At 43.2% G+C, this 24,215-nt stretch overlaps 1 protein-coding gene across 1 annotated transcript in view; it reads right to left on the bottom strand.

Moving 5' to 3' along the window:
* Window positions 1-24,215, bottom strand: part of PREX1 (phosphatidylinositol-3,4,5-trisphosphate dependent Rac exchange factor 1) — a 224,717-nt gene that overhangs the window by 107,417 nt on the left and 93,085 nt on the right. Inside the window, exons 2-5 of the mRNA XM_081867463.1 lie at window positions 18,199-18,270; window positions 13,066-13,188; window positions 7,709-7,813; window positions 2,557-2,658 (exon numbers count right to left, since the gene is read on the bottom strand). Of these exons, the coding sequence (XP_081723589.1) occupies window positions 2,557-2,658; window positions 7,709-7,813; window positions 13,066-13,188; window positions 18,199-18,270 (402 nt within the window). The remainder of the gene's footprint in view (window positions 1-2,556; window positions 2,659-7,708; window positions 7,814-13,065; window positions 13,189-18,198; window positions 18,271-24,215) is intronic.

Raw genomic sequence — 24,215 nt, 5'->3', positions numbered from 1 at the left:
ACATAGCTGAAACAGTGCTGACCTAGAATCTCTCCCCCTGAGGTGGTAGATTTGGGGTCTCCACACCTGCAATCTCAAGTAACACAGGTCGCTTCCCTACCTCAGAATTCTGCAACCTAATCAGGCTCCCATCTCTGGTCAGCACTAAGAATCTCTTTTTTCCCTGTTTGCTCAACTTTGAGTTTCAACACTCCCATAAACGCAACAGAAAGCCAACTATGCAACCCAACCCAATGTGGATATATAAGGAAGCATAAACATTATAGAGGCCCTTGGCGAGGAATGTATACAAACCACATTTATCAAATCCCTATTTCCTCTGGCCTGTTGGCCCATCCTAGAGGTTTAAGAAGTCCTCCGAGTGTCACGCATAATCCCAATGCAAATCCATGGGACTGACAGGCTTCAACTTCCTCTCCAACCTTGAGCCAATGTAAATACACGGAGCAGGGTTATTTCGTACTTGTTGTGAAAGCTGACGCGGCATTTTAAGAAAAGCTAAATTTGTCACAGCCTGACTCCTAGACTTAGCTACGTCAGAACAGATAAGGCAAAATCCCGACTCAAGTATCGCTACTCATTAACGTTAAGAAACATAAATTCATAGAAGCCCAGGTGTAAATCCAAAAAGGCAATTTTGCACACATCTCTTGTGTATCTTATCGCCACCCAGCAGTGATGGACCTTGGAGTCTCAAATTTCAGTGGCATCCCGTGCAATGCCAAAATTTGGTGCCCCCCACCCCGAGGCTCCACATCACTCCCATAAAACAGCCTCTGCATGCAGGACCAGTCTTACTTGAGATAATACAAACTGATGCAATATTGCTAGCTCATAAGCTTTTCACTGGTTATGCATCTGAAAGCCGACAATGCTCTAACTGCTGTCAAAAGGAGCTCATTTCTTCTTAAGGTGGGTTCTTGTGCATTTATTTTTTTTAAAGAAAGTGCATCTAAGTTATACATACTCATATTTAAAAATAACAGCTTCATTTTAAATAAAAATCACATTTCACCATAGTGGGAAAGGCTGTATCTTGGTACTAACTTGTCAACAGAATTTTACTGCAGATTTCTCCTAATAAACACATTTTGTATGCAGTTTTGACCCATGGACACATTTTTGCAAACAAATATTCCTTATATAAGGCACTTTTTATGTTATTTGGCCTAGAATATGGCACACTGTCCCCTCATTTTTATAAACATTATTTGGTTGGAGAACCGCATCACAAAATTTGGATAAGTGCAAAATCTGAAGGATAGATGTGTTTCTGTACACCTATTTTGTAAACGAGTACACCTTTGGAACCGTGAATTTGACATACTCACTTTTAAATTTGAAATGAACTGAATTTCTCCCGCATTCCTACCACCTATACTAATTGTCCTAATTTTAATAATCTGTATTGAATTTCAATGATACACATATGGTATGAAGTCACACAGAAACTGAACATAACAAGAAATACAAAAACAAACAATAGCAACTTCCCCCTTCTATGCCAGAAGCCAGGTAAGCAATCATATTCATTCTTATGTGTAGTCACTGTTGCCTATTTATTACATTTTCTGTGTTGTTCTTGCAGGGGCCTTATAGACCTCTTTAAAAAATAATACTAATTAACCATACATGAGGAAACTATACTTTGAATGTCTGTCCCTAAAAGAAAAATATATATCATTTTTTATTGCTGCGTTTTAAAGTACAAGCCTTTGTCTCTTCTCAAAAGTGGTGCAATTTAGGCTACAAAAATGATTTCTGCTGAGAGTTACGTCAACTGAGAGGGGTTTTCAGAATAGCCACTTACAGTATAACTTCCCAATCAAATCCAATTCAAAAGTAAACATCAATGAACCAAGTGAGTCCTGGTTTGAGCACAAGACGTTACATGGAAAATTTGTCCTGTTGTGTCAGCTGACCAACTCAAATTACCCTTAAGGGCCCTTTAATTTCAATCAGATCAGAAGCTGAGTTCAAGTGCTCTGCTGCTTTGCACAAATGATGATTCCTCGCTTGGCCAATTATCAAACTACAGCTCATACACTCAGCTGCAGGCAGTGCTCCATGATGCAGATAACCTTCATTGTGATTTGGCCCTGGGCATGGATAAAGGAAAAAGGGAAGAATCACAGAAATAAGGCTCCTGTGTGATCATGCTGAGAGGAGCTGCACCTCACCACTGATCATTTCTGTCCCAGGGTACAACGCGTGTGAAATTTAATAAAACAAGTCAAGATCGCTCAGTAAGATCCACTGTCTGTTCCAGTGATAATGAACCTATGGCTCTCCAGATGTTGATGAACTCCAGCTCCCATCAGCCCCTGTCCTCATCGCCAATGGTCAAGAATGATAGGAATTGTAGTCCAGCAGCTTCTGGGTGGTCAAAGGTCACCTTTGGTCTTCTTGAGAACTCCAAGCAAGCATTATACAAGCACATCACAACGGACTAGTCTTCTTCCACCCAAACTTGCAAGTGTGTTAACGTTCCACAAACGCAAGTCGGAACCACATGTGCAACTTACAAATCAGTACAAATGCTTTGTTTTGTGTTACCTTCAGGAGCAGTGGGTATTTGCAAATCCTCTGGATTGGAGTTAGGAGATAACCCTCAAGTGGAATGTCTGTGGTCTTTCTGCCTCCCAAAAGCATGCAGCTCTGTAAGCAGAAAATAAAAAGAATGTTACCCTTGACTCAAAGCTCCTAGGGACTTTCAGTGAGTTCAGAAAATGAGGATCAGTTCAATGTATGGAAGAAAATGAAGGAACATTTTATTCATTCATTTCCTTTCCTTAAAGGACTTCAAGGAAGTCTCCCAACCAGGCACTGACCAAGCCTAAACCAGCTTGGCTTCATGGCATCATCTGGCTTTTGCATTAAGAATTTCAAATTCTACACTGTAATCCTATGCATAACTAAAATTAGATGTGACTGGGCAGACACATTAAACTACATGATATCATGCTAAACCATTGTTTAGAAGGCTGGATAAGCCTCAAGTTCACATATCATGCAACTGCAAGGAGAAAGTTGGGCAGCTTTTGCTTCCATTTTAGCTTACTGCCTACACTGACAGTGAGGTTAATGTTACTATGGGTATGTTTAAAACAAGCAAACTCCAAACCATGAATTCACTGACAGTGACTACGTGAGCTGCCTTTAGCATGGTTTACTATGGAAAGGTGCCATACAAATAAATGATGATGATGGCTTGTTTAAACAAACCATAGTTAGCATCTACCATAGTTTAGGGTTCAGACAAAGCACTAAACTGCAGTTAATGGAAAAGAGAAGTGAAATCTTCTGAGCTCTTCCTCACAGCCAGGGCAAGGAATATGCAAGCCTGAGGACTGCCTGGGATTTTTCACCTAATGCTAAACTACGGTTTAAACTTTAGCACGATGCCTGAATGCAACCATAATGTCAGTGTATGGATCTATACTTTTCCTGAAAAGGAACACCACCGCAAAGACCGCAACCATTCTCCTCCCCTGTCCCACTCAACTTCACTGCACTCCATTGCTTTAATACTCTTCTCCTCACCCAGTTCATTTCCAGTATCAAAGTCAGGCTTCTACTCTAAGCAACGGAGCAACACCAGGTAAAGCTGATGTAAAGGTGGGGTTTTCCTGGTTTCCATCACATGCTCCTTCGTATATGTGAACAGCAGAACCCACCCACTCATCCTTATAATGTGTCCCTGGGGTGGATGGGAAGGCAAAGATATCCTATCACATCCAATTAATCCCCTAATCTAAATAAATAAGTGGCCCTTTTAGATTCAGTGATACTCTATTATGAGCATGCATGAATAGGATTACACTGCAAGAAAGCCAAGATTCTGAGTAAACTGGTTGGATTTTTGCTAATTAGTTCAATTTGTCCCTTTGGAAGTGGACAACAATTTCAAAACTCTCATGCTCAATATGCAAAAGTATTGACAGTCACATCCAATGCTAGTCATGTGCAGAGTCGACCCATTGAAATAATTCATTTCAATGGGTCTACTCTTGAGTGTGAGTAATAGTGGCTATCACCCAAGATTCCTGCGAGTGCAAGGCCCCTGGAATGGAGCGTAACAGCAATCACAATTTTTTCCCCGCTGCTTGCACTCTATTCCATCTGGGTCAAGTTCTCCAGCTCCACTTGCCAAACCAAATTCTCCAGAGAGACACTAAAAGACTTGGTGAGGAAGATGAGGTTCCTGCACTGCTACTTCTTCTTCAGACAGCTAGCGGTCTAAGTGGAAGATGGAGCACCTGTTGAGTAATAGATTTCTTCTAACTCCTAATTCCCTCTATCACTCAGATGAATTCGTTCATCCCCCCCCCCCAAAAAAAAATAGCCCGGCCCACCGCATGGTCTGAGGAATGGTGGACCGGCCCACTCCTAATTCCCTCTATCACTCAGATCCTCCTCCTCCTCTATGTGATCATCCTAGCCTTCCCCTGAAGCTCCACAGAACTTCAGAGTGATGCCAGAAGCCATGCTTCATAAAATTGCACTTTTTGGCAAGTACCATAGTTTTTCAATCATGTGTCCATTTGGAACACAAAACAGGTCGCCAAACCCTCTTTTCCTGCCAGAAGTAGTGTCAGAAGTGAATCAGCAGCACAGACTGAAATGCACCCAGATCAGATGCACATTCCAGAACAGCCTGAACGTCCTCATGGGCGCATGGCAAAGCTTCAGTTCCCAGAGTGGCTTTAACAATGGGGGTGGTGTTCCTCTTGAGAGCACCTAGTCCCCCATCTCTGCCACAGACTTATTCTTACTTAGTAAGTACCTGTCAGGTAACAACTGGTGTTTCTCAGGTCCTGAGCCTGCCAGCTTTTGCCCATCTGGGGTTCTCATGAGATCTCCAGAGCATCATCTGACACAGCTGCCCAGAACTGCTTATGAGTTTTGCACAATGAACATTTTCACTCTTCGAAGATGTTTTCACCAGACACCAATAATTAGATTTCCTCTATAGACACAGAGTCTGGCTTCGATGCACACATTTTTCAGACTGTTTGAGGCTGGCAGTGCTGGCCACTACCTTCCAAAATTCTCGTTCTCATTTTCCAGGGTTCTTGTCCCCCTTGTTGTTTTCTCCAGTCTTGGCCTTTGAATTCAGCACAGAGTTTTCCCACATTTTCCAAGGCAGGTCTCTATTTCAGCCACTGTGAGAGCACCACGGCCAATTCCACTCACACAAGAAACTCTTTTATTTTCTCATTTGACCTCATTAGATGGGGACATTATTATGCTGCGCAGGATTGGGGAAGGGGGGCAGGGTGAAAAATGGGGGGAGGTTGACATAAAGAAATACCAGCCTTCCACATATTCCCTACATACAAATGTCTTACAAAATCTCATTTTTTGCAGAAACAAAACAGCACCACTGTCTACAAACCTTCCTGCCGTGTCAAAAGATGAGGTGACGTTGCTGAAGAGTTTTGTTTTCCGCCAGTCCAATTAGTTGATGCAGAGAACATTCTAGAATAATGTCTGCACTCAAAGTTTCTCTCTCTCTCTCTCAAAAATTGAACAGAGATGCTTATGTCTGCAAATGGAACAAGAGGAACTTCTCTAGCTACGTTTTGCCAGCAGAACCTGACACGTGATAGCTTCCAAGGAAGGTTCTCTGAGGCACATTAGCAGCAATCTACTACCTTCTTCTTAGGTATGCTAACAGTCTAGATCAGGGGTAGGCAACCTAAGGCCCGGGGGCCGGATGTGGCCCAATCGCCTTCTAAATCCGGCCCGCGGACAGTACGGGAATCAGTGTGCTTTTACATGAGTAGAATGTAATAGGAATTCGTTCATCCCCCCCCCCAAAAAAAAATAGTCCAGCCCACCACATGGTCTGAGGAATGGTGGACCGGCCCACAACTGGAAAAGGTTGCTAACCCCTGGTCTAGATATTCCAGCATTCTGGAGATAATTGTTGGGGGGATTAGACATGGGGGAAGGGGTTAATTTCTTTCATGGGCACAAATCACCCCATGTATGAGATAAAGCCAGCAGGTGCAAAGTCAGCTAAGCTAGTTACTATAGCAACGGCCCAGTGCCTTCTATATAAGTGATTAAGGCATGCCAGCACATTAGTCAGTTGGTGAGTCTGTCCATGAGTCGGAGTATGTGTTAAGTCTTGAACCTGCTGGAGCAAGAGAAATACTTCCTACTTGTATATATCTGTATCTGTATCTACAAAGCCTACAAGCTGTATGTATCAACATCCAGAACTGTATTACTGAAGCCTGGTCTTCTGCAGCAGTAAACTTTTTTGGACCTTAAGCTGTCTCTGTGTGGTGACTGGAACTGGGGCAGACTTCAGCTATGTGGGTATCTCACCTAAGATTCCCAACAATAATGTCATAGTGATTTACTGCAGGGAATTCTCCATCTATGCACAATACTATCACAGACCGCACACAAGGGCCATGTAGTAGAGACCAGAAGAAGTGACACGTCTTGGCAGATCAAATTAATCAGAAATGGGAAGTATGGCTTTTCAGAAAAGGGAACTGAAAAGAGGGTGGAGAGAAGGGATCAGCCTGTGAAACAAACAGAAGAGGATACCACAAAAGGTGCACACCAAACTTAGTAATAAATTACTGAGGCCCCAAACAGTTTAAAGACAACTGAATCAGTTAGTTTGTTTTCATTATTTATCTTCTAACTCTTAAGTAGCATACAAAGGATGCCCAGACCTGGCAAGACTCAAACATGCTTACCTTCAACAAAGCTGCTATATCAAAATGTCTTTGGACCAACAGGAGCTAACCTAATGTCCTTCAGATGCTGTGGTCCACAATTCCCATCATCCTCAGCCACCATTGGTAAGGGATGATGGGAGCTGTAGCACAACAGCATCTGGAGAGCAGTGCATTTGCAACCCATTTTAGATCATAGCCCTTGAACAAGTTTCAACCAATGTATGTTTTCCTCTTGGCTTGAGAGCAGATTGGGAATGACTTTAAAGAGAACAACTGCTAAAAGGGGAAAGAATGAAGAAGCCCCTTCTCTGCTGGTGGTCTTCTGCTACAGACTAGTATTTATGACTATACTTTGCTTTGTGTGTGCTTTTGTGTGGGGCATAGGAACTGTTTTATACAGTCAGATCACTGATCCATCTACATAAAAAAGTAAATGTAAAGGAGCCTTGGACGGTTGAGTCCAGTCAAAGGTGACTATGAGGTTGCGGCACTCATCTCACTTCAGGCCGAGGGAGCCAGCGTTTGTCCACAGACAGCTTTCAGGGTCATGTGGCCAGGTCATGTTTAGCTTCTGGCACAACTGAACACTGTGATGGAAACTAGAGTGCACAGAAATGCCGTTTACCTTCCCGCCACAGTGGTACCTATTTATCTACTTGCACTGGTGTGCTTTTGAACTGCTAGGTTGGCAGGAGCTGGGACAGAGCAACGGGAGCTCAACCCATCACGGGGATTCGAACTGCCAACCTTCTGATCAGCAAGCGCAAGAGGCTCAGTGGTTTAGACCACAGCGCCATCCATCTAGCTCCGTACTGACTACACTGATTGGAAGCAGCTCTCCAAGGTTTCAGGCAGGGGTCTGTCTCAGCCCTACCTGGATATGCTGGGGATTAAACCTGGGACCTTCTGCATGAAAAGCACAGGTTCTTATCAGTAAGCATACAGCATTTTTAAACTTTCTATAACTGAGCATCATGTGCAGTTTGGGTACCACCAGTGCTTACCAATAGGAATGCTCTCACAGGTGGGATCTTGTTCAGTTCCATCAAGAGCCTGAGTGCTTTTTCATGGTTGCTGCAATATTCCTCGTATACAAAGAACTTGTCTTTCTGCAAGGTGAGGAAGAAAAAAAGCACACGTAAATGAAAGGCATCCCATTTACCTTTTGCATTTTACTTCAAATTAGTACAAATCAATTTTCCTTTCAAATGTGTACAAATGACACACACTGGAAATTATGAGATATGAGCAAACAGTTGGAGGTGTCATCTATTGTGTTTTTAAGTTCATGTTGTCCTGCAGGAAGGTTTCTGGACTGCCTTCTTAAATATTACACCTTTCAGTGAAAAACCTCTCTGTGAAGATAGGTATTTTTTAAGACACTGCAATATTAGGGCCATGTGTTACAATAAACCCATTTTGCACATTGTTCCAGGTTGGCTTGTTTCATACAAACCATAGTTAATGTTAGAAACAGTTTGTTGGCATGAATGATACAACAAGCTATGGCTAAATAAAAACAGAAGCAAACGCTTCCGAACACCTCCAACCAGCTGCATGGGGGGAAAAGAGAAGGCGTGCATGAGTCTAAGCTGATTCACATTACACTAAACAAATGGACAAAGGACACTCACAGGATGTAAATGAAAAAGGAAGAAAAAGGATGTGTAAGGGGTGGGAAACAAATTCTTTTTATGCAGGCACAACACACAAATACATACAAAGTGAGACCCTCATAAATATATGCAAACTCTGTGAGAGATCCAGAGAAACGTAAGTGCATCTTAGTGCATCATACAGCCAAGATCCAAAGAAGTTATGTGTACATGGGGGGGGGGGACTACATGATCGGCTGCAGACACAGCTTTTTTGTTTTTGATATAGCAGTTTCCAGCGCCAAAGAGACATGCCACAACTCAGTATAAAATACGGCTTGCATCTTTATAGGTAGGAAGAAATGAAGAAAAAATGAAGCTGCCTTCTGGGTTCGTTCTCTCTCTCTCTCTCTCTCTCTCTCTCTCTCTCTCTCACACACACACACACACACACACACACCACACACCACACACACGTCTGAGACATAAACAGCTTACAAGCACACACTCCAATTTTCTAGCTGAAATAAATTCTCTCTACATACTAACATCAAAAAGCAACTGCCATCGCTGTTACATGATGTACTTTCCGTGTCACAGTTCAAGTTGGCTACCCCACCCCCGCTGAATGAAGATCAGACATGCTAAGCCCGTTACAAAACACAGTCATCTGCAGATTGGCACAGAAAGTTTTTCAGACAAGCAGTAAAACTGTCTCCATGCCAGAATCAATCAGGCATGGAATAACAAACCCTTCCATGGCTGACTGAGATGAGCAAGATAGCTAGCAATCACGCCAGGAGACTTTCAGCAGAAAAATCAAGAGGTCGTCCCAGGTACTGAATATCCATCTAATTCCTTGTCACCTGGCATTTGCCTTTTATTTGTATGTTTTATTTTATTGCATTTATATTGCGCCTTTCTTCCATCATGGAGCCCAAGGCAGCAGTGTACACATGGTTCCCAGGCAGCCACCCTTCCAGGCACTATGCAGACCCAGACCTGCAAGGTGGTAGTTTCATGTGACTTCAAACCGTACACATCCTAGGACCTAAGTGTGCATATTATTCAATCGCTGCTGAGTATACCTCTATACCACTTTATTACCATATACTACTTGCTTGGAGAATGCTGGTGGCTCAACACTGATCCTGAGTTCAGTTATATTAGTAGTAGTAGTAGTAGTAGTAGTAGTGGTAAGCTAAAGGTAAAGGGCCCCCTGACCATTAGGTCCAGTCGTGACCAACTCTGGGGTTGCGGCACTCATCTCGCTTTATTGGCCGAGGGAGCCGGCGTACAGCTTACGGGTCATGTGGCCAGCATGACTAAGCCGCTTCTGGCGAACGAGAGCAGCACACGGAAATGCCGTTTACCTTCCCGCCAGAGCAGTACCTATTTATCTACTTGCACTTTGACGTGCTTTCGAACTGCTAGGTTGGCAGGAGATGGGACCGAACAACAGGAACTCACCCTGTCATGGGGATTCGAACCGCTGACCTTCTGATCAGCAAGTCCTAGGCTCTCTGGTTTAACGCACAGCACCACCCGCGTCCTATCAGTAGCAATAGTAGTAGTAGTAGTAGTAGTAGTAGTAGTAATAAACCACCCTTTAGCCAAAAATCTCAGGGCAGTTCACAATATAAAAATAAAAGATAGACGCACAAATATAAAGAAGAAGCAACAAAATGATACCACCCCCTCTCACAAGCACATTTAAAAGGCCATCAGCCAAAGACCTGGTTGAAGAGGAGCATTTCCGCCTGGTGCCTAAAGATATATAATGAAGGCGCCAGGTGAGCCTCCTGGGGAGAGTTTATATGGGGAGTGGCAGCCCTTGAGGTATTGCAGTCCTGAGCCGTTAATCCAGGGATGGGTAATTTGCGGCCCTCTAGATGTGGTCCGACAGCTCCCATCATCAATAGTCATGCTGGCTGGGGCCGATGGGAGTTGGAATCCAACATACAAAGGTCCACACAGCTTTCCCATCCCTGGACTAGCGCAACATGGCAGCCAGATGCCTCCCAGGAACCCATAAAAGGAGTCAACTTCCGCTGCAGTCAGTCCCCATCAGAAGTATGCCGTCTCTGAATCTGGACGTTTCATTTCGCCACGGACAAACTGATCTTTCATGAATTTGTCAAATCCCCTTTAAAGGCAGCAGACATCATTGCGCCTTGAGGCAGCAAATTCTGAAAGTAAACTACGTGGCCGCCTGACGTAGTACTTTCTTTTGTCTGTCCCGAAACGACTGCCAATCAATTTCATTAGAAGATCATACATTCCATGAACCGTGAATTCCTTTCCTGTTACCAAATGGAAGGGATCCGCTGTCTACAAAGAACAAAGCAGGATCCAGATAAGCATCCCTGGAGGCCACTAAAAAAGGGATGCTTTTGTTGTCCCTAAAGATTCTGTTTAGTATAATCTAATTACACATTTGTTTTTGCCTCTTTATTTATCATTATTTAACATTGTTTCTCCATCCAATCACAACCACCAGGGGAAATAAAAGTATCAGCCACAAAAAGATTAAGGAAAGAAGCTGGAAAGCGGCAGGCTCTCGGGTCTTATCCTTTGCTACACTACACATCTGGAATTGCAGCTGCTTATTCAGTTTCAGGCAAATTTGAGCAGAAGGTTGCAGCAGTATAAAGGCAAAGGATCCTGGTGACCAGATGCAGGAAGCTGTATGGCTTTGGGGCGGGGGGTGACGCAACAGAACAGGACAGTTTTTGTTCTTAAAATACCACTTCATGAGGTATAGGGAGAGACAACAGTTCAGCGGCAAGAGGGCTGCTTTTGTATGTATAGAGGCTGAAGGTTTCATTTCTGAGAATAGTAAAAAAAAAAGGGGGGGAGTTACCTTGACCAAAGCTAATTACAGAATTGGCAGTTTATTAAGAAGTGTATGCCAGCAGCTTTACTGACGAGTAAGACTGCAATGCCAGCTACGCTTACCTGGGCATAAGCCCCAATGAATTCAGTTGGACTTACTTGCAAGCCTACATCGTTAGGATTGCAGCCTAAAATATTGCTGAATAATATTCAACTATAGGTGGAGAGGGAGATCAGGGACATTCTTGGTAGTGGCACCTGCTCTGTGGAATGCCCTCCCATCAGTTGGAGGTAGTATAATTCTGGATACTAGTGTCTGGAAACTACAGGAGGAAAGAGTGCTCTTGTGCTTGGGTTCTGCTTCCAGGTTTCCCCCAGGCATCTGGGTGGCCACTGGATGCTGGACTAGTGGCCTGATCCAGCAGGACCCTCCTTATGAGCATTATCAAATGCAGGTTCGATCTCAGCCTAGCTAAGGACCCATCCTCAAGGGCAACATCGAGTTCTTCTTATGACTATGAGAACAAGAAGAAGAACCATGACTAGAAAGCTTTGGTCTGGACCAATAGGACTCGTCTTACGTTAACCCCAAATAACTCTTTATACCAGGGGTGGGCAATACACAGCCTGCAGACGCTGTTAAGACTACAGCTTAATCCCTGATCATTGGCCATGTTAGGTGGGACTGAACCTGCTAAGTCTCGGTCTCAGCACAGTCAAGTCCCAGAACCCCAGACACTTGCCCTATGCACATCTTCCGGGTATACTTATGAGCAGGGCACCGGGAAACTGGTTTTTCAAATATCATCCTTCAGCATCACTGAACTCTTTCCATTTGAGAAGAGGTGACACTGGGGTGAAAGGACCCAATGTCGATTTGTTGATTGTGATTGCAGCTCTGTGACTTTGGCTGCATTGTTAGAGGTTAAATTTAGACCATGACATCTCCTGGCAAAACTCAGCTCAATGTATTCCATAATTATATACACGCCAGAGGGTTTTCATCAAGACTTTCCCAGCTGCCCTTCATGCATAAGAGCCACAAGTATGAAAGCTATGCTTTCAAATTACCCAGTGCCTGAAGTGTTTAATTTCCTCTCTGGATGACATTGAGGTTCCTTCGCTGGATGAGGAAATTATCAGTTACATAATTGCAGGTGCTACCCCTGGAAATCTGAACCTGCACTTACCAAGTGTATCATGGTCACTAACCGTAGCTATCTAAAAACAGAATTTTTCTTATTCGGGAAATTCTCCCCCATTGATTTAGGGCCACTTCACATGTTGCCATATTTCCAAACAGGCTGGAGGAATTACAGGATCACATGTGAGCAGATACTACAATCCTACTTACATGTGGGCAGCTCAATGCAGTGGGAGTCTATGGTGGCCACACAAGCCTGGTGCCTTAAAATGGCCTGCACAATTTATACATCTGTTGCATTATACATGGCCATCAAGGGCACGCAATATTTAATGCAATCTCAATCTTATCAACTGGGTTGTGCTTTATAATTGCTCAGAAAGAGCATCCTGCAGAATGTCTTGAACAATGGGAAATATGCTTGCCAATTTATTTAAGTTTCTGTCTGGCAGGGCTGCTTCTTGATGTGTGATTTTACCAACAGATTTGTTTGAATTTATCGCAAAGTGCTTTGGGGTTAAGAAGCATCTCTGGGATGAAAGACAGTCTGGGGGGAAAGTAGACTAAATCCCCTAGGGCCAGAGAGATCCAATTTTAAAAGAAACTAGAGTTTTCCCTCTTTGGTCATTTGCTTTGAACCCCTGTGAGTGTGGTGTGGGAGAAAGAAGAAGAAGAAGAAGAAGAAGAAGAAGAAGAAGAAGAAGAAGAAGAAGAAGAAGACGACGACATGAGAAAGTACCTTATCAAAATGATACATTTGCAAATAAGCATTTGAGCTCATACTCACAAATTTTAAGAAAACTTCTCCCAGTTCATGCTGAGACTGAGGTTCTGGGTGCAAACAATATTCCAGAGCCGTCAGGAAGTCCTTGTGAACATCAAGTATATCTTCTATGTTGGAAAATAAAATCTGCAACATAAAGGAGCATCCATTAATAATAGCTAATGAAAAACATGATAGGGTCTTAAAATATTATTCTGATCCATCCATCCCAAACTATCTTTACTATCCCTACTATTTGATAATGATGGTTGAGGCATCACACTAAACTGTACCTATTTAACTATGAGTTAGCACAAATGCTGAATTGACAAATTATGAATTGTGATTGCTCAGCAAACCACAAACAGAAACCATAGTTTGCAGCAGGTCTATAAACCATGGTTTGTGATAGCTACGGTTCATTGTTCAGTGTGGCATCTGAGCGGAGTCACAGACCTTAAAACTCTTAACTGTTTGGACTCAGGATACTTGAAAAATCACTTGTCCCCATATTCACCTGCCCAGCAGCTGAGATCATACTCAGAAGCCCTTTGTCAGGTGCCCTTGCAAGGTATTTTTAGCAGAATATACACGTTTTTCTCCTCTACTCTCGAGTAGGAATTATTCCTTGTATTGAAACTTTTGGCCAGAGCTCTTGGTATATCCTGTTTAGGTGCCCTTGCAAAGCATAGCCTGATATTTCATCTGTTCTCTTATGCTTTATTATGGTTGTTTGTGTGTTTTGTTGTTTCTATGTTGCTGTTTATCTTCCTTGAATGCCATTCACAGCAGAAAAGCAGCACACAAATGCTTAGGATGTAATTCAATGTCACACTATGACAAACATTTCATTCTGAGCAAGTATTGCAGCTTGCCAGGCATACCTATACCACTTTCCTCCTCCTGTCCACTATTCTGGAGTTTATCTAAACCTCCTGACCTGATCCCGACCCCCCACAAAAAGCCACTAAGACATGGGAGGAAACGAGACATCAATTTTCAAACTTAAAAGGCAAGCAGAGCTAAGAGCTAGACTTCTTGGTAAAACAAACCATGGTTTTGAGTTTCCACATGTAAAGCTGGCAAACCATGACTTGGAGCGTTTTTTCTGCTTTTGTTATTTATCCTCACAGCATTCATAAATTCAAAAATGCACCCCCTTCTTCATGCTACAGCGGCTCTGGAGGTGAAATTCTGGTTGTTAGTCACTGCCTCTCAATGCAGACATCCCAACAAACTAAAGTTAGCAATAAACCACGGTTTGCAAATCCATTTCATCCCATGATCTGAATCAGGGTTTACCACCTGATCACAAACAACCTTTTGTCAATTCAGCTTCCTTAAGCATGGTTTAGCAGGATGCGTGATTTGAGCAACTGTCCTCTCTAATGCTACTATTTGTAATATCTGCAATCCCCTTCTCAGCATGTACTGGGCCACAGAGCAGAGGTCAGCTATGTTAATGGGTTCTGATGGGCCTTAATTATCTGTCTGGCACGCACTGCCTTCTGTCTTATCCTCAGCTGCTTGCTTCCTGCTGAAGGTGATCCTCAATCCAGCCAGCTGTCTCAAAGCCAGAGATGGCTTTGTGTTTACCAGGGTGGTTTTAATGAGGAGTTAAAACCTGTTCTGATTGCCCATGGGAAATCTAATTTGTCATCCTTTATGTCATTAGTATTGTAACTGCTGGGCAGCAGAGATCTGCACTAAGCATTTTGTTTGCTTGTTTCAGATTATGAAATAACCAAGGCAGAAGACAGAATAAAGTGTTTGGTTGCCTATTTCAATAGGCTATGTTCTGTCTGGCAAGCAGGAAGCGATCCAACACGTTGAGATGTTCCTCCATCATCAAGCCCATTCATCACTCTCAGTTCTGTCAGTGTTAATCATAAGAGCATTAGGACGCAATGAAAGTCCTACTGGCCAATGATCTACCTAACCAAACATCCTGTGTCAAAGAGTGAACAGTCATATGTAGGTCACAAGCAGGGCACAAGAGTAACAGCCCTGAACACTGAGGTTCCATTTAGTGATCATGGGTAACACTCAATGATGGACTTATCCCCCAAGAATGTGAGAACTTGTGTGGTTTAGAAACTGAACGAGGAGCAGAGAGATGCACTTCCAAATCTCTACTCAGTTGTGAAGTTCACTGTGTGATCTTGACCCAATAGCCATCTTACAGCCTTAAAGCTACCTTAGAGGACTCTTCTGACAACAAAATGCGGATCTATGTGCAGTGACCTAAAAATGTAGTGCCAAGTGCAGGTACGTACTCATGAAAGTCCTCATGCAGGACTTCCCACTTTTCTCTCCCTGGTCACCCCCTACAATGCTTTTTCTAAATCACTTTGAGGTGCAAGGGTTCCATCAAGCACTATAGAAATTTTATGAAATAAAGAAATAAACCTGTCCTGGTTGTTCCCCAAATCCTCCAGAGCAAATTTAGGGGGCGCAAGGGAAGGAGAGAGGTGGACAGTCCTGCTGCCTGAATGGACCTCGTTCTGTGCATGCAACAACTTACTTGAGTCTCACCCATAATAAATACATGGAGAGGGAAAGTATTGTCTCCTTGTAAAGCTATCTAAACTTGATGTTTCAAAAGGATAAACTAGATACAGAATGGCAGATTCAATAGTAAATATGTACAAAGTCATTAACAAAGAACTGGAACAAAGAATTCTGACTTTGACAGTTTTGAAATTGGTTATGAAAACTGGGGAAGCAAATCTTGTGGTCGCAAAACAGAGCTCAAATCCATTTGATGAGTCTATGATGCGGGGATACTTAAGGACTACAGTGTACTTGGATTCACTTCAAAGAAGATATTGCAGACCTGGAAAAAAAAGATGTAGAAAAGGGCAACTCGGAGAAGAGAAGTTGTATTTGCCAAAAGGGCCAGCCCAAGACATTTTGCCACCTGAGACGAAAGTCAAGACAACAACACTGTCCCATTCTACATACGGAAATCAATTGGACGGGTAGTTGATTATTATTTCAACACTGGCAAAGGGACAGCATCTTCTACTTCACTTGAGGTCAACAGACTAGCTAGGAGTACAGAGGTATCTAAGAGCCCCCCCAGCAGGTGTCACCTGAGGAGGGTGCCTAACAGTAGAGCTGCCCCTCCTTGCAAAACCTTTTGCAATTGAAGCACTGGCCAAAGGAGTGGGGAGAGGGCCTTGATAACCTTGTATGGAATTGCAAAGGTTAGCCTCTTGCGTCAATGACCAAGTAGTGAAAAAGACCCTTAATTTTTACAAGAGCTTCTTAAATCCTCCCTGTGCTTCGGCAAAGAGATAAACCAAAAGCATCACTCTGCACCCACAAAGAGGCTTCAGGCAAAAAATGCATTCAATCAGTAGCGAACAGAAAATGAACTGATGTAATATGTGATTGTGGTGACAGATATATTTAGCACCTTTGGAGGTGATAAATCATTTGGAATAAAAGCAATGGAAATAATATCCATCAGCATTTTATCATCTGCTGCATCTGCAGACCAGAAAAAAAGCTTCACCTGCTGAACCTTTGCTTGTTCTCCAGGCAGCTGAATGAGGCTTGCAAGAAAAATGTTGCCCACCCAACCCAGATCTCACCCTAGAGAAAGAGCCATCAATGGCATGCACAGCTCCTCTCTCCAGGAGAGGAAGCAAGCATGAACTTCACTGGCTGCTGAGCAAAACAGCAACATAAGCAAATAGCAGCATCTAGGGTTGAAATCCCAAGAGAGTCTGTGTGTGCCTTTAAATTATGCACACTAAATTTTGCTGCAGTTCTCCCCTCCGTTTCCCCCTGGATCCTTTCTTCTTCTCCCTAGTGAGTAGAACTCCAGGGGAGGGCACAGAGAAAGGGGATAGTTTTCCTCCCTCTCTTGTAGCACTAGAACTCATGAACCTGAATGCTAGAAGATTCAAGATAAACAAGACAAAGCACTATAGAACTTACTCCGACAGAAGGCAATGGTGGCCACCAACTTGGATGACATGAAAAGAGGACAAATACATGGAGAATAATGCTAGCAATGGCTACCAGCTAGCCATGATGGCTGTGTTCCACCTCCACAATCAGAAGCCTTATGCTTCTAAATGCAAGTTGCTGGAAAGAGCAGGTGGGGAGAGGCTTCCCACAGCCATCTGGTTGGCCACTGTGAGAACAGCATCCTAAATGGGCTCTTGACCTGCACCTTCAGGACTGCGCTTATGTATGCTTCAAAGCATATGGTTAGAAGGGGTATACAACAGGATTGAGGATCAAAAGAAGGAAACAAACCACTAGATATGTAGTCAGGATTCACATCTCCCAGCTTGGAAATGCAGGCTTCTAATTTTTTGGTCAAAGAGGAGAGTGAGTGTTATGACCTCTCAAATTCTTCTCCAGCTCAGGTTTTTAATCCAAGCAGAGATGAGTTCAACCCTTCTCCGTGAGCCCCTGCACATTTACATTCCTTCAAAGTCCATTCTACCTGCTCACTGACTGTATTTCCCAGGCATGTGGAGCTGCACACCAAGAAACAGAGGGCTGAGAGACCTCCCTTCCAAGTTGCCTTATTGCGACTTCTTAATGCCAGACTAGGAGGTGGGGGCGAGGGTTGGAGTCTCATTGTGGAAGAATAACTGGATCCTGTTGCATCCTTGACGTGGAACACAATAGCATCAACATCAATTTGAACTGGATGAGATCAAGCCAATAATTTTATCAATTTATCCAGAAATGGCTCATTCATCAGTAGAAACCCCAACACTTTGCCTACCAATTTAATATTGACAACTATAGGTGCATCCAGTTAGACCTTCCCATTGGTCCCTGGGAGCAAAGGTTTGCCTAGGGTTGCTACACATTATTATTATTATTATTATTATTATTATTATCATCATCATCATCATCATCAGCCAGCCAGCCAGTTTTCAACAACTACGTAACAGGCAGAAAATAAGGTATAGATTTCCTCACTGTTGCATCTCCATGCTAGGAAAAAAAATTACCTGTTTCTTTCTACCTGCATCTTTCAAAGGTGAAAAATGCCTGTGCATTTAACATAACATGGAAGTCCTTCGTCAGCAGTGGCTAACAACTCACTGACCAGATGTATGCAAACCCAACCTCTTGCCATACTCTAAATCATTCACAAAGAGATTGGTAGTCTGAGAGACTTACCTTGATGTTCTCCTCTGTTATGTATTTTTCAGCTTTGTCCACAGCGCTCTGTCTAATTCGGTGGAGAAATGCCTATGGGGAACAAAAAGGGAAAAAGTGGGTTAGTGTCAAACAGATACTGGTGAATGGGATACTGTCCCACCAATCTCAGTCTGCCCTCAGCCAGCCCCCACCAACCTGCCTGCCTGCTTATACACAGTGCTATTTTTCTAGAAAAAGAGGTGCCAGAATTCACCCTTGTTCTCTTAGAATGGCAATGGTGCCCACCTGAAAAGTGCCAGAACCGAGTTCCAGTGAGTTCTGACTAAAAAAAAAAGCCCTGCTTACACCCAGTCCAGGGGGTAGATATGGCGGTCAATTCCTCCCCCTTATTCTCAGCGCTGCCCTTGTAGAAGTCGGAAGGGAGGATAATGGGGACAAAACTCAAATTGGTTAGCTTTACCTGCCATTGGCTTTGAATCCACTTACTGTTTGAGTTCCCCGATTCCTGCGGCACCTGTCATAATGAGCACCAGCAACCATGGACAGAAACGGCTTCTATCTTTTGGGTTTTTTAATAACATCCAACCATCAAAATACAAACATGAGGCTTCTTTGCACAAAGGACAGATCACTCTGCATGCTCAAAACTATCAAAACACGCATTGCTTCACTAATGGGACGCTTTTCTTTAAAGTTGTTTGGGTTCCGACTGGCAAGAAGCAACGCCCGTGTCTCTTTTTACTTAGATACCTAGTACCAGCACACCAAAGGACACAATTGTTTGTTTATTCTTTCCAAGGTTTCCCATTTCTTCCTCTAGACATGGAACTGCTCTGACTTGATTAGGCAAGCGAGAGGCCTGGCTCTCATCATGTAAAGAGATGTGTGTCAAGGAAGAAGGGCGAAAGGGCTCAACAAAGAAAGAGTGGGGAAGAGGAGGCACCTCCCTGAAACAGAGGCACATTGAAGCTAAGAAGCAGTTGCCGCCCAGTTTTACCCTGATGTTAGAGAGGTGACACCCGTGACCCATAAACAGCCACTTGATTGTAGTCCCTCCTCCGCAAACACTTCACTTTCAATGGTGCCTTTGTTTAATAAGAGTTCATCTACACACTCTGAACATATGACTGCAATAAGTGCTGGGCTAGACCACGGTCCAATCCAGCCCTGCATCCTGTTTTTCAAAAGCAGCAGCCAGCCAGATGCTCCTGTGAATCTCACAAGCGGAGGAGCATGAAGGAAATGGGCTTCCCTTGTCATTCATCCACATTCCGGGGGGGGGGGGCTCTCCTTTGCTTGTTTCGTAGTTCCTCCAAGGCCTGGGTCAAGTTCTTTTTGCGGGCGTCAATTACAGAAAATTGCTAACGATGACGACAACAAAAACCTGCCTCTCCTGGATCCTTCCTTTCACACCTGGACTGTTCTAATTGATCCCAGCAGATTTCCTCCCCGAAGGCTGTCTGAGTCAGGCTCTTAACTTCTTTCCCCATAGAGAAGTGGGGATGGCATTGTTTGGAGCAGAAAAAATAACCCTTTTTCTTGACCTTCCTCCTGAAATATCAGTGTATACATAAGAATACCAGGTGCTGTGTTATGACGAGTCAGACCGTTGGTCCATTTAACTCAGTACACTGACTGGAAGCAGCTTTCCAGATTTTCAGGATGAGTTCTCTCCCAGCCGTACCTGGAGATGCATGGGATTAAACTTTGGTCCTTCTACCAATGAGATAAAAAGGTAAAGGGATCCCTGACCGTTAGGTCCAGTCGTGGCTGACTCTGGGGTTGTGGCGCTCATCTCGCTTTATTGGCCAAGGGAGCAGGCGTACAGCTTCTGGGTCGTGGCCAGCATGACTAAGCCGCTTCTGACGAACCAGAGCAGCACACAGAAACGTCGTTTACCTTACCTTTATCTACTTGCACTAGACGTGCTTTCGAACTGCTAGGTTGGCAGAAGCAGGGACCGAGCAACGGGAGCTCGCCCCATCACATGGATTCGAACCACAAACCTTCTGATCGGCGAGTCCTAGGCTCTGTGGTTTAACCCACAGTGCCACCCACGTCCCACCACTGAGATACACCCCTTTTAAAAGCAAAGAAGGGAGGTTGTTGTTGTTGTAAACCAATTTCTCCACAAAGGATGCTTATTACAAGTTTTTAAGGGACTGTGTCAATTCCCTCTCTCCCCCTACCCTTAATTTTTCTTTCAACCAACTTACACGCTTTTTCATACTCAGTGAACTCAGAAACTACTATATTACTAAATTCATAATAATGCCAGCTGACAGAACATTAAGTAGACTATTTCAGTGAGAATTAGTTTTAGATACTTTTACTTAAAATCTAGCGTTGGTTATTGGTTTCTTCTACTCTTGTTTTCTGTTACACAGTAAAAGGTGGGTCATGCCTAGGTCTCCCTTCAGATTTCTAGGCTCTAGATAGTTAATAATGAACAAACAAACAATAGCCAAAGGCATTGGACCAGCTGTGACATTCGAGAAGCTGGTTTGCAATGTCAAGATTAAACCCTAAATAGCATGTAGTGATTATGGGACTAAAACCAAGAAGATGAAATGTTACATCTCTCCTCTTCTCTCTGTAGGGAAGGGAGATAAGAGATAGCAAGTGAAAATGAAATCAGATAAACCCATCAAGGAGAAAATCCGCTAGGATCAATTAAAATAATCCAGGTATAACAGGAGGAGTGTCAGGTTTTTCTGTCTGTCATCATTAACTGCTTTGTATAATTGACTCCTACACAAAGAACTTGTACCAGGCCCTAGAGTAATTGTGTATGGGCAAAAAGAGATTATTTACTCCCATGTGGGAAAGGTTTTGGGTGCAGTTGTTTTTGAGGCAACCAACAATTGCAAAAGCGATTTTATTTGCAGCAAGTAAATCAAATTTAAGCCTTTTGCGTTTGGTGTGAGAACTTGTTTATGGATTGCAAAGAGCTCACGCTACCTGTCCTGTGGGTCTATTCCCTCTTGCATCCCATTGTCCTTTCTATATATACCCTTGACATTTTGCTACCTTTACATTTGACATGATGAAGAGTAGCATGAAACTCAAAAGCTTTACACACACATTACATTTGAATTGTTTTAAAATACAGGGGGTCGGGGGGATTCAGGTGGCTGGTGCCAAGTTACTGTATTTTTTGCTCTATAAGACTCACTTTTTCCCGCCTAAAAAGTAAGGGGAAATGTGTGTGCGTCTTATGGAGTGAATGCAGGCTGCGCAGCTATCCCAGAAGCCAGAAGAGCAAGAGGGATTGCTGCTTTCTCTGTGCAGCGATCCCTCTTGTTGTTCTGGCTTCTGAGATCCAGAATTTTTTTTTTTTTTCTTGTTTTCCTCCTCCAAAAACTAGGTACATCTTATGGTCTGGTGCGTCTTATAGAGCGAAAAATACGGTATGTAAGCATTTCTCCTCTGCAGCTATCCCTATTCAGAAGCACCAAACCATTGTTTCTTACTCCTGTTCCTAGACAAACTTGCCTTTGCTCTGGCAACCACAACCAGCACTCATTGGCAGGGGACAGCTCCATGCAATGGTCTTTGATGTGTTTCTAGTGAAAGCCACCTTGGGGATCCATCTGAATTGCAAGGTGGGAGAGATGTCAAATAAATATATATAAATTCAGGTCCTGTGAATCACTGTGATATGGATATTTGTGTGTTCCACTGCCTTCTTCCTGCACCATCACATCCATTGTGGGGAATGCATTACAGTACAGTGATACCTTCATGTACAGCCATCATCCAATCCGTTTGTAAACCAAAACAGGTTGAAACCAAAGGCGTGCTTTCGCCAATGGGGCCTCCCAAAAAATTTGTTCATAATCCAAAAAAAAGGGTTGTAATCCAAAAAAAGTTTGCAAACCGGGACACGCACTTCCGGGTTTATTGTGTTTGAAATCCAAAACGTATGCAAACCAGACTGTTTGCAAACCAAGGTACCACTGTACTATGGCTGATGCATCTGAATTCTCTGTCTTGGGTGAGACATGTCTTGAAGCCTGGAGTCAAGTCTTACTTAATAAAAGTGGTGGTGTGAGTGGCTGATTCTAAACTTAAGACAGTAGGTCTTCCTCTTCTGTTAACTATGAAAGTATACATAAGACTCACTCAGTCTGGAAAAATCCCATCAGCCTTGGCCAGCATACAGAAGGGCAATACCACATTGGCTACACCTCCACTTTTGTGTGTATGCCCCAGTTGCAAGGCAAACAAGGAGGTTTGTTTTTCTTAAAAACCTGACTGACTCCTGTAATAATATAATATTTACTCGTGCATTACAACTTGCTCCGAAATACGGCCAGTCTCCCAACTGACGCAGACAGAGCTAACTCTCTCCCATGTCATGCATGTTTACACGAGTAAACAAAAAAACGAGTCTTCAAAAAATCCAGGGACTAAGGGCAGCCTGCATAATACATGGCTGTCAAGAACACGATGTTTTGTAAAACATAATAATCAATTTTTCTGCAATTAAAAAAAAAATGAATAGAGTGGGAACTATCTGCTGGAGCACCATTCTTGCACTTCAAACTACATCACCAGTGAAACACAGAGAATAAGGGCAGGATCTTGCCAAAATAAATAAAATAAAACAGTGCTCCTCAAAAGAAAAAGCAAATATCACACACTAGAGTGAAACTGAGAGAAATGAGAGAAAGTACTGGAATCAGTATGAGACACAGCAAAGCACTTTTAAAATACGTAGTCAAATATGTAACAGTGCACAAGAAAAATACCACTGCAAATCTTGAGTAATGGCCTTTTGGGGCAGGGCAGAGAGAAAATAAGAAATAACTGAATGAGAAATGAAAGCAAACACTGAAAGAGCTTTTCCAATGCTTGGCAAAGTGTTGTCAATTTAAGTACCATAGCAAAAAAACAAGAATACTTAGTAGGAATCTAATGTTTTTCCTAAGCATTTAAGGCTTTTCACAAGCATCACAGCAGTCATTATGATTTTGAAGTTGTTCAAAAGCTTTTTAGCTGTGCTAAGATGAAGGTATTTACCTGCCCTTGATTTCCAAAGCAACCCTATCAATGGTGGTGGAGAGGGGGGATTCGGTGGCAGAGCTATCTCCACTGCCTAAGCGCAGCGCTGCGCTCAGGGCAGGAGGAGAGCAGCTTTTCGTTTTCCATTTCCATCCTTCCTCCTTTTTTTCCTTCCCACTTTCCCTTCTGTTGCAGATAATGGGAAGGAATTAACTACACCAACTCCATTGGCAGAGTCCATTTTAGGGCCTGTGACTCCATCTTGGAACTGTTTCTTAACTTGAGTACCTCAGAATTCTTAATCAATAAATAAATCATTAAAAATAAATACAATACCCTTATAAGGTAGGCCAATCTGATCATTTCCACATTGTGTGTGTGCTTGTGCTGAACCTAAGCTACTTAATGAATTCATATGTCAAATGAAATTTGGGGTGGTAAGTGTTGTGTATTGAGTCAAAGGATTTTATATCTGTATTATTATTGTCTGTATTTGCATTAGGATAAAGTAACTGCCTTTTGGTTACAGCTACTATTGGTTCATTTAAGCTGCTGTATTTGGATCCTCTGTCTTATTGGCTTCCTCCAAAAGGCAGGACTGTGATTGCCTGATATTGTTCCCTCCAAAATGTATCCTTTCTAGCTAGTTCCCTGTCCCTATAAATGTAGCTCTCCCCTCCTCAGGTCTTCAGTCTTGTTGCTTTAATAAAGAAGTGTTACTAGAGAACTGTCTCCAGCATATTATGTCAAGAGACCTGAAATCACAAACCCCACGTCACAACAACTGGCGACGAAGGTGGGATCCGGAATGCTGAGGAGCGGTTAAACGCAACCCTGCCTCAGAGTCCGGATTGTAGCTAAGAACAAGACTCACTGGCCAGCTGAGAAGACGACCCTGCCCACAGGACAATGGAGAGTCCAAGGGTATTGGAGCCCTTCCAGCCATCAGAGCCCCACACGTGGGAAGTCTACGTCGAATGCTTCGAGTTCTTCGCAGTGGCTCAAGGGATCACCGATGCTAGCAAAAG

Source organism: Podarcis erhardii, assembly GCF_964252035.2.
Source record: "Podarcis erhardii genome assembly, chromosome: 6".
Classification (NCBI taxonomy): domain Eukaryota; kingdom Metazoa; phylum Chordata; class Lepidosauria; order Squamata; family Lacertidae; genus Podarcis; species Podarcis erhardii.
Note: the sequence above shows the minus strand (reverse complement) of the source record. Positions and strands in the feature narration are given on the sequence as shown.